This window comes from Centropristis striata, chromosome 11 (genome assembly GCF_030273125.1).
Source record: "Centropristis striata isolate RG_2023a ecotype Rhode Island chromosome 11, C.striata_1.0, whole genome shotgun sequence".
NCBI classification, from domain to species: domain Eukaryota; kingdom Metazoa; phylum Chordata; class Actinopteri; order Perciformes; family Serranidae; genus Centropristis; species Centropristis striata.
In genome coordinates this window covers 37,362,034-37,381,655 of record NC_081527.1, presented here as the reverse complement: position 1 = coordinate 37,381,655, position 19,622 = coordinate 37,362,034, and the positions used below count along the sequence as shown (strand labels likewise).

The 19,622-nt window shown below is 34.5% G+C and overlaps 1 protein-coding gene and 1 long non-coding RNA gene across 2 annotated transcripts in view; both read left to right on the top strand.

Annotated features, from left to right (window-relative positions):
• LOC131979915 (uncharacterized) overlaps nt 1-19,622 on the top strand; it is an 86,657-nt gene that overhangs the window by 6,911 nt on the left and 60,124 nt on the right. The gene's annotated exons all lie outside the window — the stretch shown is intronic.
• Nucleotides 12,131-19,622, top strand: part of LOC131979886 (xenotropic and polytropic retrovirus receptor 1 homolog) — a 45,108-nt gene continuing 37,616 nt past the window's right edge. Inside the window, exon 1 of the mRNA XM_059343961.1 lies at nt 12,131-12,586. Coding sequence (XP_059199944.1) covers nt 12,518-12,586 — 69 coding nt within the window. The 5' untranslated portion in view covers nt 12,131-12,517. The remainder of the gene's footprint in view (nt 12,587-19,622) is intronic.

Below are 19,622 nucleotides of genomic sequence, written 5' to 3'. Positions count from 1 at the left end.
AAATAAAATATGTATGTATACAAATAAAAACATAAAATCTACGTGGCTCTACGTGGTGTTAAAAGCCAACGAGAAGAGGTGGGTTTTAAGAAGAGATTTAAAATGAGACAGTGAGGAGGCCTGTCTGATGTGCAGCAGCAATTTGTTTCAAAGTTTTGGAGCTGCAACGGCAATGATCAAGTCTGGATTAGCAAATAGGGAGAGCAGGTAGCAGCCTGGGAACAGCTGGTTTGTGGTGATTTCATTAATGGCACATTTGTATTGTAGAGGCCCTGTATATTAAAACGAGCATGGTGTAAAACATTTGCAATTTACCAAATAACCTTAAAAAGGGGCCAATAGGAGTCTACAGCTCATTCTTGCCCTGGGGCACATGAGAACTTCTCTATACTCATCTTTATGTGTCTTCTTAGATCTGTGCAGAATGATTTGACTCCTGATGTTCATGGCTCATAGATGTAAAAACTGCACAGAGCAAAGTGTGTGCATGCAGTGGTGGACTCAGACTGTTATAAGGGCGAAAAAATAAAAAGGGCACATTCTGCACAACATGGAGCCCCACCAGGTAGCCAAATTATGATGCATCATGTATGATGAAATATTAGCATTAAGTTAAAGGGAGTTCCAGATCAAAGTAATTAATGATATGGTACTGACAATTAAAAGTATCGAACCAAACCATCTAGGGGGGTCCGGGGGCAAATTTGTACATTTTTAAGTAAAATGCATCTATTTTGTGCACTTTGAGAGCTAAATGAGAGCAAACATATCACATAACATTATTCACAGTTCGGTGATACCGTATTATAGAATCTCTAGAGGGCACATCATCATAATTTATTGTATAAAGGGGAACCGTAGAGGGCAATCAATAAGTTTTTTCATGTGTAAAGGGCAGCCAATAAGGCACTTTTCTCTCATTTTCACCATCTAGAGGCACTTTTTCTTTCAGCTTTCTTTCAACTTTCAGCTTTTTCAACCACAGAAGCACCAAACAGGAAAAAGGGCACTAGAAGGGCACTAGAAATTTAAACTCAGAATTCTGACTTAAAAAAAAATTCTGAGAATAAAGTCAGAATTTTGAGGATAAAGTCAGTACTCAAATATTTTTTTCTTGTGTGGTTCTAATCATCTTCCGTACATTCATACTCGTGTTCAAATGAAAATTGTGTAGTCTTTTTAAAGTTGTTTAAAAAGACTACACAATTTTGTTGTAAATTGTATTTATTATCATCTTTTGTTGTAAAAAAGAAAAAAAGCACCCTTTTTTTAACTTATTGTTGACTAAATTACCTTCAGTGTAAGATAAGATAATTTCTGAATGTGTTTTAATCAATTTTCTTGCTCATACTTAGTGCTTTTAAAGCTTTTAACCCATAAGAACCTATGGTGACATGGGTGTAACAAACACTTTAGTGACTTCTCCAAAATGTGGCTGTGACTGGAAACAGAAAAAGTAGCTAATTTCAAAAAGCTTATTTTTTGTTACGATTTTTTGTTTAACCCCATTTAACAATTCTAATCCGTTAATAGGGTGTCCTTTATTGCATTTAACCCTATTAGGGTTTGTTGTTTATTTCTATTTTTTATTATTGATTTATTATTATTTTGTTACTAAAAACAAATCTGAAAAATAATTTGTTGTTAAACAGCACTATTAATGTCACAATTTTAGAAAAAGACAAATGTGTGTTTCTGTAAGCAGAAAAGGTGTCATATTAAAATAAGAAATATCATAAAAATAAATACCATAAACACCCAATGTGACATATATGTTACATCACAGATCTTTAACATTTCGGGGTAGAATAAAAATATTTATATATTTTTTATTGGAAATTAGCATTCATAAGCATCAGTACAAGACATAACTTATTCCACAGCTGTTTTCCACATTTTTGTTTTTTAAAGGGTACATTAGAACAAAGAACCACAAAAGAAAAATAAATATAAATACAAAACAAAAAACATAGTATTATAATAATAAATAATAATATATAGGGAGGCAAAAAGCAGAGAAACAGAAACATTAACAATTATGCTAATAATACCAATACATAAATAAACACAGGATGCCAAGTATGCTCATTAAAAAAATAAAAAATAAAAAATATATTTTAAAAAATACCTTAATAAAATAAATGAAAATTGGATGCATCAGATCAACTCAGTTGGGGTCCAGAGAGGTGAGGGTTCTCACATATGTGATGACAGGCTGCCATCTTTTATAAAAATTGGCTAAAAAAAAAAAAAAAAAAAAAACATCATTAATGTGCTCTATATGGTCCACTTGGTCTGTGGTATATCCCCCATCATTTTCCTTCAAGGATAAATAGGTCTGGGTTCCAGTGGCAGTTCTACACAGGGGCCTCCAGGGGCCACTGCCCCTGTGAAGAAGCCTTTGGCCCCTGCTGTGGTCCCTGTGTCAAATTAATAATAAAATGGTCAATTTATAACGATGAACAATGGAACAATTCTAACCTTTTTTTTGTTCAAACAATATCTCATTGTACACAAAAGAAACCCAGAATGTTACATTGTATAATACTTTAACTCTATGGAGTCTTATTGGGCTATTTTGTCCATTTTTGAATCCTTTTCATGTCTTTACATGTCTTTGTAAGTCATTTTGTGTCTTTTTTTGGTCATTTTGTGTCTGTTGTTGTGTCTGTTTTAGTTATTTTGTGTCTTTTTTTTGTCATTTTGTGTCTTTTTTGTCATTTTTATGTCTTCTGTGGTTTTTTTTGTTATTCTGTCTTCTCATTTTGTGTCTTTATTTGGTCATTTTGTGTCTTTTTTGTTGTTGTCATTTTTATGTCTTTTGTGGGTTTTTTTTTTTTGTTATTCTGTCTTCTCATTTTGTGTCTTTTTTTGGTAATTTTGTGTCTTTTTTGTCATTTTTATGTCTTCTGTGGGTTTTTTTTTGTTATTCTGTCTTCTCATTTTGTGTCTTTATTTGGTCATTTCGTGTGTTTTTTTGTCATTTGTCTTTTGTGGGGTTTTTTTTTTGTTATTCTGTCTTCTCATTTTGTGTCATTTTTTGGTCATTTTGTGTCTGTTGTTGTGTCTGTTTTAGTTATTTTGTGTCTTTTTTTTGTCATTTTTATGTCTGTTGTTGTGTCTGTTTTAGTTATTTTGTGTCTTTTTTGTCATTGGTGTCATTTATGTGTCTTTTTGTGTCTGTTTTAGTTATTATGTGTCTTTTTTTGTCATTTTTATGTCTTCTGTGGGTTTTTTTTTGTTATTCTGTCTTCTCATTTTGTGTCTTGATTTGGTCATTTTGTTTCTTTTTTGTCATTTTTATGTCTTCTGTGGGGTTTTTTTGTTATTCTGTCTTCTCATTTTGTGTCTTTATTTGGTCATTTTGTGTCTTTTTCAAGACTTTTTCATTCAAAGATTTTCTTCTTACGGGTTAAAGCCAACAGCTGAATAATGTGACAGCATCCTCCCCGCAGGAGGCCTATCCCGGTCTCAAGGGCAAAGAGGGGGAGGGGAGGTAGTGGTGGTGGTGGCGGAAGAGAGAGAAAGAGGGGGGGGGGGCATCTGTCTGCATGGTGACGTCATCCCGCCCTAGCCGCTTGAAGCTTCTCCTGTGCGTAAACCACCGCCCGCACGTCCGCACTGTCCGGGAGGATGAACCCAAACACTGTGATTTCATTTAACAAGTCCGTCTCACAGAATAAAACTATTAACCAAGATCCTTTAAACCCTGCATGGAGGAGGAAGATGGTCCTGAGAAGAGAAGAGGGCAGGTTGATCTCCTTGTTCTTGGATTAGGATTTGGAGAGAAGAGGAGGAGAGGAGGAGGAGAGGAGGAGGAGGAGAGGGAGCATGGAGAGGCTTCGGGATGGATCCTGGAGGAGATGATGCGACAAGCTTTCACTGCAGATGTCGACGCTTCATTCTGGTTCTGCTGGAGACACACAGGCCTGCTGCCTTTTGTTCCTTAAATAGACGCATGTAAGTTGGATCAAAGGGGAAATTTCTGTTGATGTATTTATATATTTCTGAGCTCCTTTCACGTTATGTGTATAGGCTATTTTTTATATTCATATTGTGTCAGTATTTGGTGGAGCATATAGGCTATAAGCTAACGCTGCATGGTCCGGCCTGCATACTGTAATATTCTGATCCATATGATGATGTTGGGAGGGCTGATGTGGAAAAAAAATCTCTTATATAACATTCCTAAACGGACATTTTGTTTGTTTGCGCTTGTCAATATTGAATTTATGTGACCTTCTTCATTCTTATGATGTATGTAGCCTATATATATATATATATATATATATATGTGTGTGTGTGTGTGTGTGTGTGTGTGTGTGTGTGTGTGTATTTGATCATCACTACAGTATTCCAGCAGGGACAATATGTGTCTCTAGTACTCAGTGGCTTGTTTACAGTACTGCGGTGTCTCTAGGATGTTTTTTACCCCTTGTTTATTTTTATATTTTTCTATTTAAGTAAATAGACCATCATAACATTTAAATATCATCATTGTGAATATTTTTATGCTATTTTAAATATTTTTTCTTGAGTAAAATGACTGTGTTGTCACCATTTGGATGAAAAAATGACAACAGAATTAGCATATATCTATATATAGGCCTATATTTAAATTGATTAAACACTTTATGATAATGTCATTCATCTGTTTACATTCTGATGAGGCTCCATTAAATCTGGTCTTAGTCTCATTTAAATCCCTGCATCCGGGCTCTACTCTGTAATGGCTGCCTGCTTGATATGTCCTTGACATAAAAAATAGAATATTATTTGTGTTTGTGCAGTATTTTTACTTCTGAAACCTGTCTATTAAGGCAGGCTGTTGTAAACAGCTGAAGCACAGATGGAAAGGAAAATGATCAGCATGCAGACGATGTGTGACCTTTAAATATTATCGGCAAGGAAGTATATTCTGAAATAACTCACACAAAAAGGTATTTCCCTTTGTCACTTAAAAATAAAGTTAATTATTTGGGATTTCTACTGAGAAATGCATTGCTGCTGCATGCAAACATGGCAACTGATGCTTTACATCTATTTGCAACTGAGATATTCAGTTGAAATGTGTTCTACTGGACAATATACAGTCCGCCAAACACAAAAAAAAGGATTTAACCTCAGCACTTTCTACCTCAAGGTTATTGTTGGTGCTTTCTCCTGTGACTCTTGGCTTCCTCTCTCAGTGTTCACAGTGGACCTTGATTTAAAATCAGTCAATTAAGGCACGCGGTGAATGCCAAGAGAGGAGCCTCGCTGCTTCAGACGGGCTGCCATTTATTAGGGAATGTGTTCTGTATATATGAGAGTATGCTGCATACAGTTTTTCCCTCAGGAATGAACATTATAGCTCACAATTTCATGCCCTTCTGTGTTCGGAAAATGTCTAAAATCATTTATTGTCTGTGAGAGGTTATTGTTCTGATAAGCAATGTATTCTCCATGTATAATGCTTTTAACAGAGAGGGATATTATCTACAGAATTATCATTGTTCTTTTGTTCTGACCTAATTAAAAACACTATTAAAGCAATACTGTGGTAACTCTTCCCTTTGCTGTTAAGTGGACTCAATGATGCATGTTATAACACCAAATAAGAAGATATACACTACCGGTCAAAAGTTTTAGAACACCCCAATTTTTCCAGTTTTTTATTGAAATTCAAGCAGTTCAAGTCAAATGAACAGCTTGAAAGGGTCCAAAGGTAAGTGGTGAACTGCCAGAGGTAAATAAAAAAAGGTAAGCTTAACCAAAACTGGAAAATAATGTACATTTCAGAATTATACAAGTAGGCCTTTTTCAGGGAACAAGAAATGGGTTAACAACTTAACTCTATGGAGTCTTGGGCTATTTTGTCCTTTTTTGAATTCTTTTCATGTCTTTGTAAGTCATTTTGTGTCTTTTTTTAGTCATTTTGTGTCTTTTTTTGGTCATTTTGTGTCTTTTTTTAGTCATTTTGTGTCTTTTTTTAGTCATTTTGTGTCTTTTTTTGGTCATTTTGTGTCTTTTTTTAGTCCTTTAGTCCAACATAAAATGTGATTTTGAATCTTTTTTTTACTTTCAAAACACTATCATGCTCAATAAAGAATTTTAAATGTTGCAAATGTGCATTAATTTCAGAGTACACTGAGACATTAAACTGCATCATTTTCAATTAAATTCTGGAAAAGTTGGTGTGTTCTAAAACTTTAGACCAGTAGTGTATATTTAAAGAATTTATTTATTTTAATTGTATTCATTTATTTCAATTTTTTTTGCTTTTGCCAAACAAATGTATACAATGCAGATTAAGCCTATAGCTGCCTTTATTTTGTAGTACTAGTGCAGGTGCAATGTTAGATTTGTGCATAAACGATCAGCCAAACAACTTCACATGTGATAATGTAAGTAAGTAAGTAAGTAAACTTTATTTATATAGCACCTTTCACAGACAGAAGTCACAAAGTGCTTCACATAAAAATCATACACATAACATAAAAATGTACATACAAGTTTTAAAAGACCAAAACAACAGCAATTTAAACAACCATAGCAGTCCCGAAACAATTAATCAAAAGCCTGAACAAATAAAAATGTCTTCAGTTGGCTTCTAAAAGTGACAACAGAAAAAAAAAACTTACTTCAGACCGTTTTAATGTAATAAAACAATCTTTCCAAATGAATATATACCACTTTTTAAATGTGTTTAACATTTAATATAAGGAAATATGTCCATGGTCTGGCATGGGCTTACTGAATGGAGCCTTTTTTAGCCCATGTGTGTTTCAAATAAGCCCACAATATGACATAATGATAAATAAATATATGTTTTAAATTAAACAATACAAATCTACAGTCTCTTAGGTCTCAACAAGGTTTCTTAATATGAAGTCTCAGCTCCTATCATATGGTCTGTACATGGTATTTGCACAAGGAGTGGCTGGTATGTTTGCTGTGTTAACAACAAAGAAAAAGCTAAATTTGTAGCATGTAGCCATAACGCTAGTTATGGCAAGGCAAGGCAAGTTTATTTGTATAGCAAAATTCAACACAAGGTGATTCAAAGTGCTTTACATAAACATTAAAAACAGCAAGACACAATTGAAAACTGTAAAAACAGTCAATTAAAACAGGGAAATAGAAATAAAAATATAAATAGGATAAAATAAGATACAGCAGGATAAAAAAAGAGATAAAATAATAAAAAGCACAAGTCAAACATTGTGTAGTTATGTACAAAATCAACCTCTAATCATTGCTTTTCTAACTTTGTGAAACAAATTTGTTACAATAAATATGTATGGAAGATATTGATGTAGATATTTGTTTTAAAATGATATAATCTAATCATGAATTGATGAGTTGGTGAAGTCATGGGGTTGGTTCAAGACAGCATACACAAAGTACATTTACTCAAGTACTGTACTTAAGTACAGTTTTGAGGAACTTGTACTTTACTTGAGTATTTTTATGTTACTTTTTACTTGTACTTCATTTCATTTTTAGGCAACTATTGTACTTTTTACTCCACTACATTTAGCTGCCAGCTTTAGTTACTTTTCAGGTCGAGATTTAACATAAAACATAATAGATTTTAAATTTGTACTAATTAGACCACACAAAAGTATATTAAGTAGTTAAAATTAGCCCTACCTTGACAACAGTAAATTCAAAGCTAACATAAATGCATCAAAAATAATAATACAATAATATATTTGGACAATCTGAGTGAATCCATTATGCATTGCGAATACTTTTACTTTTGATACTTTAAGTACATTTTGATGCTGATACTTTTGTACTTTTACTTCAGTAAGTTTTGAATGCAGGACTTTTACTTGTAGTGGAGTAATTTCACAGTGTGGTATTAGTACTTTTACTTGAGTAAGGGATCTGAATACTTCTTCCACCACTGGTTAAGATGTTAGCTAGATCACTGTTCATCCTGGCCTAGTGATGTCACCTGACTTATGCTAACGATGGTTAGCTCACTTGACGTTAAAGTAAAAGTTTGGCAGACTAATTAATGGAAGGTGGGCTAGCATTTACTAAAGATAGCAAACATAGCCGCATGCTAGCTAACTAATGTGCCCAAATGAGCTTTGAAGCAAGAGATTTCATCTGACTCTCTTTTAAACTGGTTAGCTTAGGCTAATTCAGAAGCTTGGCAGGCTAACATTAAATAACTAAATGAAAGGTGGAACAGTATTTACTAAAGAAAGCGTCCATTTAGAAAAACAAAAAATTGGTGCTGTAGCAAAACTATTACAAATTTAGCAACAATATGAGCTCATCTTAAGCACTTCTTTACGTCCTCAGCAACACACCTGACACACACACACACACACACACATAAATTCTTGTCCTTCTATCTTTGTGAGGACCCTCATTTGAACAGTGAATTCCCTTGCAAGGTTATAATAGTTTTGGATTTTTCATTAGTTAATAATTCAGCACCAAGTGTGCAACAAATGGTAAAAACCCACAAATTTCTGCAACAACTTATGGGACATAGTTGAACAAGGAAATTAATTTCAGATAGCAACATATTAATGTTATGAACCCATATAGACCTTAATAGGTTGAATTAATTCAATAATTAATAAATGGACAGAACAACTTGACACAGTGCTGAGCTTTATTTCTATTAATCTTCAGGTTCACAGCTTTCAGATTATGTTCACCTTCTATGTGGCATTTATTGTTGACCTGCTATCTCCCCCTAAACATCCACTGCCCACAACCACCAATTATATATACACTGTAAAAATGTATAAAAAATCTGTTTAATTTACGGTAAAATACTGGCAGCTGTGGTTGCCAGAACATCACCGTAAAAAATACAGTGAGCATATGTAAATGTAAATGTAAATATAAGCAAAACTGTAATTTATACTGAATAATCCCATTACTTTCAGGATAATTGTGTCATCGTGGTATTTCTCCATTAACTTTACATGGAAATTTTATATTTTTACAGCAAAACTGTGTGTTTTCTACAGTTTATGGCGGTAGAATTTAAAGTTTTATACTATTCTTTGATTTACATTAAAAGTATCTACTACGGTGATGTACAATGTTTAATTTTACAACCTATTTCTGATGCAATTTGACAGTTTTTTACTGTAATTTCCACAAACATTTTTTACAGTGTAGAAAAAAAGGACTTGGAATGGTAAAAGGTTAAAAACATTATGTCACAGGTAAACTAAGCGATCTACTTTAAGCTGCATTTGTAAAGATACTTTTCTTTAATTGTGAGTCTACAGGATGGGGTTTAATAATTTACATTTTCCCTTTGAATTAAGCAAACATTCCACAACGGTTATATAAAACGGTGAAATAATTTCTGTGAGAAAAAAATGGCTTCCAAAAATTGGGACATGGCTGCCTGATTTAATATAATAACTAGCAGCATTAGCACAGATACAAGTTGATTTTAACTTATCTATTTAATATTTCCAAACAAGCATTTAAGTTAAAAAATAAAGGGCAATTAACAGCAACGAGTGGCAACAAGATAAGAGAATAGGTTAGTCTTTCATTTGAAACAAAGAATCAAAAAGTACTGGATGCAATGTCAAAGTTGAACACTAGAGGATGTTGTTAATCTGATTATCACCAACCCCCTTCAGATAATTAAACATTTCAACTACTATTTCATAATAAGAGCTGAATGGTCAGAAAGAGCTACAACAGCATCACCATCAGCAGGTAACATCATTTTGTTTGTTTTCTTTTTGACTGGGATTTAAACCTGCAACCCTGAAAAAATATTGGATGTTCCATTAACAAGTTGAGGTGATCTCTACTTTAAACGAAAGTTCACCCTCATGAGTCTTTGACATAATTATTTTATTATTATTATTATTATTATTATTATTATTATTATATCTATTTAATTGCTGTGCAAAGACATCACAGATATTTCTTGTGTGACTAATGGCATATTATGTATTGTGTTTACAGTGTGACCAATAAACACACTTATGGGATTTTTTTTTTTTTTTTTTGATTGAGAGAATTTATTTGAACACAAAATAAAAGATGAACATTTAAAAACAAACGAACAACAATAAATACAAGACAACAACACAAAATGAAACAACAACAAGACTCAACACTTATTTGTGTTCAAAAGAAGTCAAAGCTTATTAAATCCCCTTCTCCCTATGTTAATTTACTATATTCAGTTATATAACAATAATATTTATATATATGTATGTATAACACATAGTAATGTAGTTTATAAACTCATTATTACCATTATTATTAACACACATGGAATGACAGTGAGATTTTTTTTAAAAGACAAAGAGACCGAACTCATTGATTTGACTAGCCACTACAGACAGCAAAGGTTAATTTATTTAACGTGGCTTGTTGTAATACGAGTATTTAATAGAATAGTAAACTGAAATGGATGTGTTGATGACTTAATTAGCTATTAAAAAAACAAATCATACATTTATTCCAGGTGCTTTAACAAAACATATTTAGCCCCTCCTTCAGAGGAGGCTCTGGAATTAATTCATGTATATATGAAACATTTAATGTGGAAAAAACATCTAAATTCTTCATCTCACATTGTTAAATAACAGACAGTACTTAAATCACCAGGACAACATTGCAATCTGTGAAGGCTATGAAGATGGTTGACTTGCATGGTTCATTTCCCCTGGGAATGATCTAACTACTGGTATAACATTAATTTATTTAGTCTATTTGATCGTTTTTTGATGTTATATGCTGTATTTACATACTCAGCACAGAAAAATATCAATAAAAATAAAATAATTAAAGGTTAGGCTGCTTACTCTCTGTTACTAGGTACATATAATTTCGCAACATGTCTATTTTTGGATTTTGTAGCTGTATTCCCACCAAGCCAGGCTCCAACACAGCCAGAGGAAAGGTATTTGATGGTAACTTTCCGTTCAATTCTCCCCCTGACTAAAAAAAACATCTACATGTAGTACGTCATCATTTCCCAAAGGTGGCTAGCGACGTCACACATGGGACATTCACGCATCATCAAAATACATAGTAAATATAAGGTTTGTTCACTGATATGCAGGCAAAAGACAGAGTTGAGGGGAAAAAGATACATTAAAAAAGATTAGCTGTGTTACAAGCATGAGCAAGAACGAATTATGATAATTATTATTATTGTTAAAATGAAAACATCTTTTTCTCAAACTGAATAGGAGTCTCTGTGAGGCTAAGGGAATTTAGATATGCTAGTCGAAGGCTTTTAATGTGAAGCAGCTAGACTCTAAACAATAAGTTCAACAAAATGATTGTAGTCAAATCCAAAAAAAGCATTGTTAATAAGGAAAACACTATGTCATGATGAAAGTTTTATTTTGCAAAAGCATACCAAAAGTGACATCGTCTCTAAAGATAGCGGCTGGAAATAATATGATTTTTTGTTTAATGTTGTTATAAATGTTTTTAATAATAATTTAATGTGAATGTTGACCCAGAATGTTTGTATGACATCACATGAGAAGAAGACATGGTCTGTGATTTCAATGTAATTTTCAAAGAATGTGCATAAATTGTCATTGATATTAAAGTGTAGTCTAATACGAATACGAAAACTTTATTATCCACTGAGTGGAAATTCCTCTTTGGTTTCACCATAGACATGTCTCAAAACAAACGGAATAAATAGTAAATCAATAAAGAAAAACATTTCAAGGATAGAAAAATATAAAATAGCCTACAGCAATAACTGTACTAAGTACTAAGTAATTCTTTAGAGGGATAAATGTTGTTCATAATTATAAAATGTGTTTCTTTCATTTTAGGGGGTATAGGAAATTTTTAGGTACATCGTTCTTAGTTTATCAATCATGAAGGTTTAGAACGGCTCGTTTTTTGACTCTCCTAATGTCATCTCTTGATTTTGTTATGTCACTGAAAAATCAATAAACAAATGTAAAAAAAAGAAAAAAAAGAAAACGGCGAGTTTACCCGTCCTGCTTAGATGACGTTTCCTGCAGGAGACTTTTTAGACCACACCTTGTTTACACCCATCAACAAAATGCTCATGTATGCTCGAGATAAGGTTGTTGTTCACAATTCCAACTGCACCTGAAGGCAGCGGGAGACAGGAGGCGGAGAGAGATAGCCTCGAACAACAGTGAGACAGGAGGAGAGACAGACAGCAGGAGAACAGTGAGACAGGAGGCTAGACAGCAGGACAGCTAGCGCCAGTACAGAGAGCCTCTTTACCACATTATCTGCGCTATTTTTGCGGCAGTGGCGCTTCAGATAAAACCACATTTAAACATTTATTTTAGCTAAGATGTGACTCCGCCAAAAAAATGAGCGCCGGCAGCTAACGTTAGCTAGCTTAACGTGAAAACAAAAAGGGCATCTCTTCTCTTCTCTTCTGCCTTTGAAATATTCGGATGACAGTTTTAGTGGGAACCAGTTAACCAGTTCAGCTGCTCAACTGGTTAACAAACAAACCAGTGCTGGTTACAACAAACAAACAAGGGGAGGAAAAAAACAGCAAAGTGTCAAGATGAAATTCACGGAGCATCTCTCGGCTCATATCACCCCGGAGTGGAGGAAACAGTACATCCAGTATGAGGTGAGTTAGCATCCTGCAGCTAGCCACATGCTAGCTAAATGTGCAGCCACATTATGTATGGTATGTGTAGATGTCTAGTTTCATATAAAAAACATTTTAATGGGGTTGGAGCTGGAGATGGCTTCCTTTTTCCCCACTCTCCTGTTGTTGTATAAGGAACAGCTTTATTATTTTTTTTACACCAGCTAATCAGGTAACAGCAGCCCTCTAGCTAGCTAGCAAACTAGACCAGCTGGATCTGCTGTTTGTTAGTTGCTCAGCCAGTTATACACCAGCAGAGCCTTGTGTGTCTGCCCTGTATGTGTGTGTGTGTTTTGGAGACAAAAGGCATTTAGCTGAGTCATCAATTATTGAGCTAACGTTAGTTAATGTTAAGTAGCCTGTCTGAACCCAAATGCAGACCCACTCAGCAGTCTTGCTGCTGGTGTTTTATCATAAGGCTCACTCAGTGACAGAGAGCTGCTGATAACTCAATCTGCAACCTTTGACTCATTAATGCCATTATAAATGTACAATTCAACTGTTATCTTTATGGTGCTTTTATTTGTTCACACGGCTGATGGTAAACACATTATATAAAAAGCTGCCTTTACATTTGTAATAGTGTTTTTTTTAATGTTTTTATTCCAAACATACTTGTTAAGGATTAGGGGTGGGCGATATGGCCCTAAAATAATATCACGATATTGCAGGCATTGCAGTTTTTTTTGGTCGCAAGTAGCATCCTTGATGGGAGATATAATTGGGGTTAATATACCATGTAACCCGATTATTTTACTGTTAAATGATGATTCTCAATTACTTTTTAAGTTTTCTCAGAGAAGCAAAGCAGCAGCAAAGAAAATGTTAATACAAAGATGGAAACCACCACATGCACTCAATATACCTCAGTGGCTGGCCCTATTACGATATTGCAGGCATTTTTTGCGATAACAATATTCTTGACGATATTAGGAAATACCTAAAAAGATATAGAAAATGTGATTTTTTTTAGTCTGCATAAATAAATAAAAATCTAAAATGTAGTTTGAAGTGCAAATCTCAACACTTGCCAAATAGAAAAAATTTACTCTTGACTCAAAGCAAATAATAAAAATAACCATTTAAGGGTTCCGGGGGCATATTTTAATGAAATATTGTAAAGGAGATTAAAGGTTCTTGTATGTTTTATTTAAGGCATCTTATTTTGACAGTCTTCTTGTAAATTCTGTGGTGGATTCTCTTAACACACTGTGCTCTTATTTTGAAAGCTGCATGTGTTTAGCGACAGGGCGTAAGTAGCTTTTTGTGATTAAAACAACTTTAACCACCACATCAAGAAGTAGGAATGTTGCCAATATCATGATATGCATTTTTTATAACCATGAAAAAAATATACCGATATTATTGTGAACGATACGATATGGCACACCCCTATTAAGGATATATATTGGATCCGTTGTATAGTGTATTTTTACACAGCAGGAACATGGTGCAGATCCCTTAGAACCCTATATAAGAGGTATATAGGGTTCTAGGGTCCTATCTGCACATCCTGTCCCTTCCTCTGTTATGTGAAAGCAGATGGCTAGCTCTTTATCTACCACCATCAACTCTGATTACAATTAATTACTTTATTAATCCCACAATGGGGAAATTCAACCTCTGCATTTAACCCATCCTTTTTTACACACAAGTGAACACACCATGCAAGGAGCATTACTGCGCCCGGGGTTAGGTTAGGTGCCTTGCTCTTCCTAACCTCTAGGCCACGGACTGCCCTCTGGAGAGAACAGTGTATTTGATCAGTTATTGATTTTAAGTAATTTTTTGGAATCTGTACTTGGGCAGAATAGATAGATAGATAGATAGATAGATAGATAGATAGATAGATTACTTTATTCATGCCCGAAGGGAAATTCGGTTGTCACAGCAGTCTGGTATTCAAGTACAATAAAATACAATAGAATAAGATACTGAGGTAGCATAAATAAAAACAACAATAGAAAAAAACACAGAATAGAACAAGGACACAAGTTAAAAAAAAGCAGATCAGTTGGTAGGATGGTTGGCAAGATGATGGTAATGATACTGATGATATGATGGCAACGATGCTATGGTGACTAGACGGTATATAATTGTAATAATAGTACAGTATATAGTATATAATGTGTAATAATAAATAAATAGTAACAATATAAAATAAAGGATGGTCCGTGCAGAAGGAAAACACTAATGTTGTCAGCTAATGCCTTAATTAAAAGCTAATTACTTTTGACCCTTTCACCATGCTTGGTGAACATGTTTGTCCCTTAAAAATATAATTTTCACTGTTCACCAAGTACTAAATGAGATTATAAATGAGTCAGTGGTTCATTTTGAATTATAGATGCACCTTTTTAACCAAACTAGCTAACTAACACTCAAGTTCTAAGACAAAAACACAGTGCACTGTGGTAATGTGGTGTTCTTTATCTAACAGCTGTACAACCTACAGAATTTACAAAGAGTCCAAAAAACACACTGTCTGAACCCCCTCAGACAGTCAAACGATACTGCTGCAACACACACTAATACAATACTCCTAACCACACAAATTGATGTGGAAGTAGGTGGTCTGTCAGCTCCAGAAGGTCCAACCAACTCCGGGCAACCTCACAGCTGGATTTACATAAATGGCAGAGTAATGCAGAGAAACAATACAATAGATAAAGAACGGCAGCCAGCCGTAACAGATGTCACACATGGCTCAAGTTGATCAAAGTCACAAAACCTGTTCTCAAACTCTTGCCCTGTTTATGACTTGAGGACTTTTCTGCAGCTTTGTCAAAAGCCCCAACTGCAGAAGCATTATTATCCAGCACTGACTGCACTGAGGAAAAGTGCAGCACTTTTTTCTCTGTGAATGCACAGAGGAAATGTTCTTCTTTGCTTTAAATGCATTTTCAGCTCTTATCATGTCAGCAACAATCTTACCTTTGCCTTGCAGCTCACATTCAAATCATTCAGTTTAGCAGTGACGTCCACTAAAAAATGCAAGGTCAAAAAGTCAAAGTTTGCAGCTCTAAATTAAGCTTCAGTTACTCATAGTGACTTTTTCACCAGCCTAATGAAAAAATATCACCATTTTCCCAAAGCTTACATGCACACTTTTCTTTAACTGTTTGATCATATGAACAGAAATACATTGAAAAACAATTGATTTTGCAAGCATAAAGGTAGATCTCCTGTTTTTAAATATTTTTAAAATTGTTTTGGAGTTGTCCCCTCAGACATTTTCACAAGGCACAATTGAAAATTGTGATCATTTAACTTCCTAATTTAAATTGTTTGCTTTTATCTGTATTTGTGGCAATCATATCCTCAGATGTAAAGTATGCTTGAACATTTGTATTCTATAAAGTGAGGAAAAAAATTGATAAACTGTTTTTTTTACATTAAGTTTCCTTATGTTTTTAATGTGTTAGGATCCTGATAGAAATGGACAATTTTGTTAAAAAGTAAAAACCCTTTTGTTTCAACAGAAACAGCTATATTTCACTTGCCAAAGACACCAGACTCCATTGACATAAACACTAATTTCACCGCGTCAAAAACACACTTTAATCACCAACTAAGGAATGGTCAGAATAATCACTTAATTCACCCCTTTGTCATTTTTATTTTGTTTCTGTCCATAGTGTGTTTTATGACCTTTACTGTTTTTGTCAATGGAGTCTGGTGTATTTGGTGAGCAAGATGTAACTGCTATTTACAAAAAAATAGGATGCTTTTATTTTATTCACTGTTAAAATCATTAAAAAGCACAAGCAGCGTGTGTCTGTGTTGCCAACTTAGCGACTTTATCGCTATATTTATTGACTTTTCAGACCCCCCTTGTGATTATTTTTTAAAAAAGCAACTAGCGACAAATCTAGCTACTTTTTCTGGTGTTATTAGAGACTTTTGGAGACTCCCTCGTCCCAAAGCACTCACAAGCGGCACAGTCCTCGCGTCACTCCCAGCTGCAGTCAGAGCAGGAGATATTAACCCCTCTGCAAATCACGCATGCGCGAAGTCGCCGCTGGCTGTCTTACAGTCAGAGTTTCTCTTTTGGGTCACTATTGCCAGTCCTGAGGTCAGATAAAGGAGGAGGGTTGGAATTGTGACAGAAGACAGTGCATTTGCAGTTCTAAACATATTTAAGGTGTTTTTTACTCTCTTTTTGTCTTTCCCACAACGTTTTTCCTCTCTCCTACAGCATCCAATACAAGTACATGCAAGTAAATTGCAAATTAGGCGTCATCTAGCGCCTTTAGGACAGCCAACAGCTACTTTCCTTACTGAGGAGTTGGCAACATTGGTGTGTCTACATTCAATATACCACTATCAGTTGCTTACAGCATAAAAGTTCTAGTTAATGACTGATTTGCTGTACTCTGCTAATGTTTGCTCCACAGGTTTTTCCTTCTATGTGATCGGAAAAATGCTTACTTGCTTACTTTTCAAAATTCACATGAACCACTCTTCACATTGGCAGAAATTAAGTCCACGGCACAGTATTTATTTAGAAAATAATAGTAAGTAATATTAAAAGAAAATGTTACTTTTAAAGCTTATTCGCCTGTTACTGCTATTTACTTCTTCCAAAATCAGTTCTCACTAGGAACTAAATTATGACTGATGTGGTAAACTGCGTGCAAATTACCCAGAGCCAAAAAGGCTTAATTCCCTCAGAAGTTGCTGCATGACTGATTTCTAACAAGCACGTAGTAGAATTTTTAAGGCTATTTTTCTAAACTGAGACCTAAGATATTCTTTGTCCTGGCTGGTACGATTAAAGGGGAAACACTAGGATACAATAATTCTAAAAGTTCTTGTGCACTTTTCAGATTATTTTCACAACAGTCTCATGTAGTTGGTTTTCCTGCTCATGCAGTGTTTGGATGCAGACCAGATGTAGCTTGTTGTTGCAACCAGCTGTAAATCTGGCTCTGGGCCCAGTTAGTTTTAGTCCTGTGAGGATGTCTGAACTAGCCTTGTGAGATTTGCAGAGCCATGCTGACAAGGGCTGTAACATGCATGCCATGTTTTGTCATGCCAGCTGTGTTTGTGTCAAACACTTAGCAGGACAGTTAAACTAAGCAGGACCCTGAGCTATTGTGAAGTATTTTAAAAAATGATCTCACAGGATTATACTGGTTGGATTGGATGTCTGAAGATGATTCTGAAGATTTGGTTTTTGATCTTGAAATCCAATCCAACCTTTAATCTGGACAAAATTCTGCATTGACAATGAGTGTGTATTTCTTAAAGTTATGGCATATGGCCCCCAGTTTTCTAATCTGTCACCATGATGGATGGCCTTCAGATTGTTCATTGGTCATTGTTAAACAATATTCAGTTAATGTGACCCCTGCAATGCACACAGAATGTTTAGCTCCATTTGAATGCACCACATTCAATGTGTTTGCATCTGTGGAAATTTTTAGGATCCGAGCACCGACTGCAAGGTAGGTGAGGACCCTACTGGAATTGAAAGAATTATTATTATTTTGTACCAAATTAATTTGCTTTTTGGAGGCTTCATCATACTTAAAAAGTTGTGAAACTCTGCACATGCGTCAAGATCTGGTGAAATGTACATATTTTAGGGGTCTCATGAATTGGTGTGGCAAAATACCTCAGTGGCGCCACCTATAAAATTTAAACGTAGTAGAACCCAATGGTGAGCTTTCAAGTAGACAAACAAAATTTGGTCATGCCAGCTGTGTTTGTGTCAAACACTTAGCAGGACAGTTCAACAAAGCAGGAGCCTGAACTATTGTTAACCCCCGGCCAGTATTTAGAAATGATCTCACAGGATTATACTGGTTGGATTGGATGTCTGAAGATGATTCTGAAGATTTGGTTTTTGATTTTGAAATCCAATCCAACCTTTAATCTGGACAACATTCTGCATTGTGGCACAAATTTTGGTCAATCTGATGTCAAAATTCTAGATCCTTTGGATCTCATCTCAGAGGTGCATTTGGCTTAGATTGACAGTCTAGGCTTGATTTCTACCACTTATTATCACAAAAGATGTTTGATAATTACATTAAATTTCATGTCTCCGTTAAATGTACCCTTTTTTAAAATTTTTAATTTTATCTTTATTGAGGCCAACAGGTTACATACAACATAGGATATTTTCCCTTCTTAAAAAACAAAACATAATTTCTCTTATATGTACAGGTTCCTGATACATAGGAAAAGCAAAGAAAGGAAAACAAAACTAAATCATAGAAAAGATAACCATCAGGATTTTCATTCTGTACCCATAGATATACATCAACATCAGTTTTCTTCCCAGGCCCAATTTTTTTACATTTTTATGTATTAACATTATGAACAGTTCGAACATAAGAGGGAGTTTCACTTTAATTCTCTGAAAGAAAATAAATAAAGAAAAAGGAACATGCATACACATAGATAATTACAACAAGACAAAAACAAAAAATACTCAAACAAAATCTGATTTTAGGCCTATATGATCAACATACCCAGTCCATTTAGACCATATTCTAGAAAATTTGTCAGTCTGGATTTTGAGGGAGTAGGATAACTTTTCCATTGTACATATATCATGGACCACATCTAGCCATTCTCCTATTGTAGGTGGGTCTTGTTTTAACCACCTTCTTGAGACTGCTTTTTTGCTTGCCACCAGAAGTATAAATGTACCCTTTCAAATGTGAAAATTTTGAGTTCAGACAGAACCAGATAATGGAGATAGTTTGACTGACAATCACAACAAAACAAAAAACATTAGAGATGGCCTTTTCCTCTTTTATATATGGCTGAGACAGCTGAAGTGGCAAAGGATGAAAACTAACTAACTAAGAAAACAAACTAATGACCGATGCCCAAAATAATATTTTTTTAAATAAAATGTGATGTCATGTAACTTCATGCAGTAATATACTATATACACCACTTTATGAGCTGGCAAGCTGTACCTTATAGTGTCAGTGTGGTCTTCATCTGCTTCAAGGTAGTGCTTTCAGAGATGATCTTCTGCATACCTTGGTTGTAA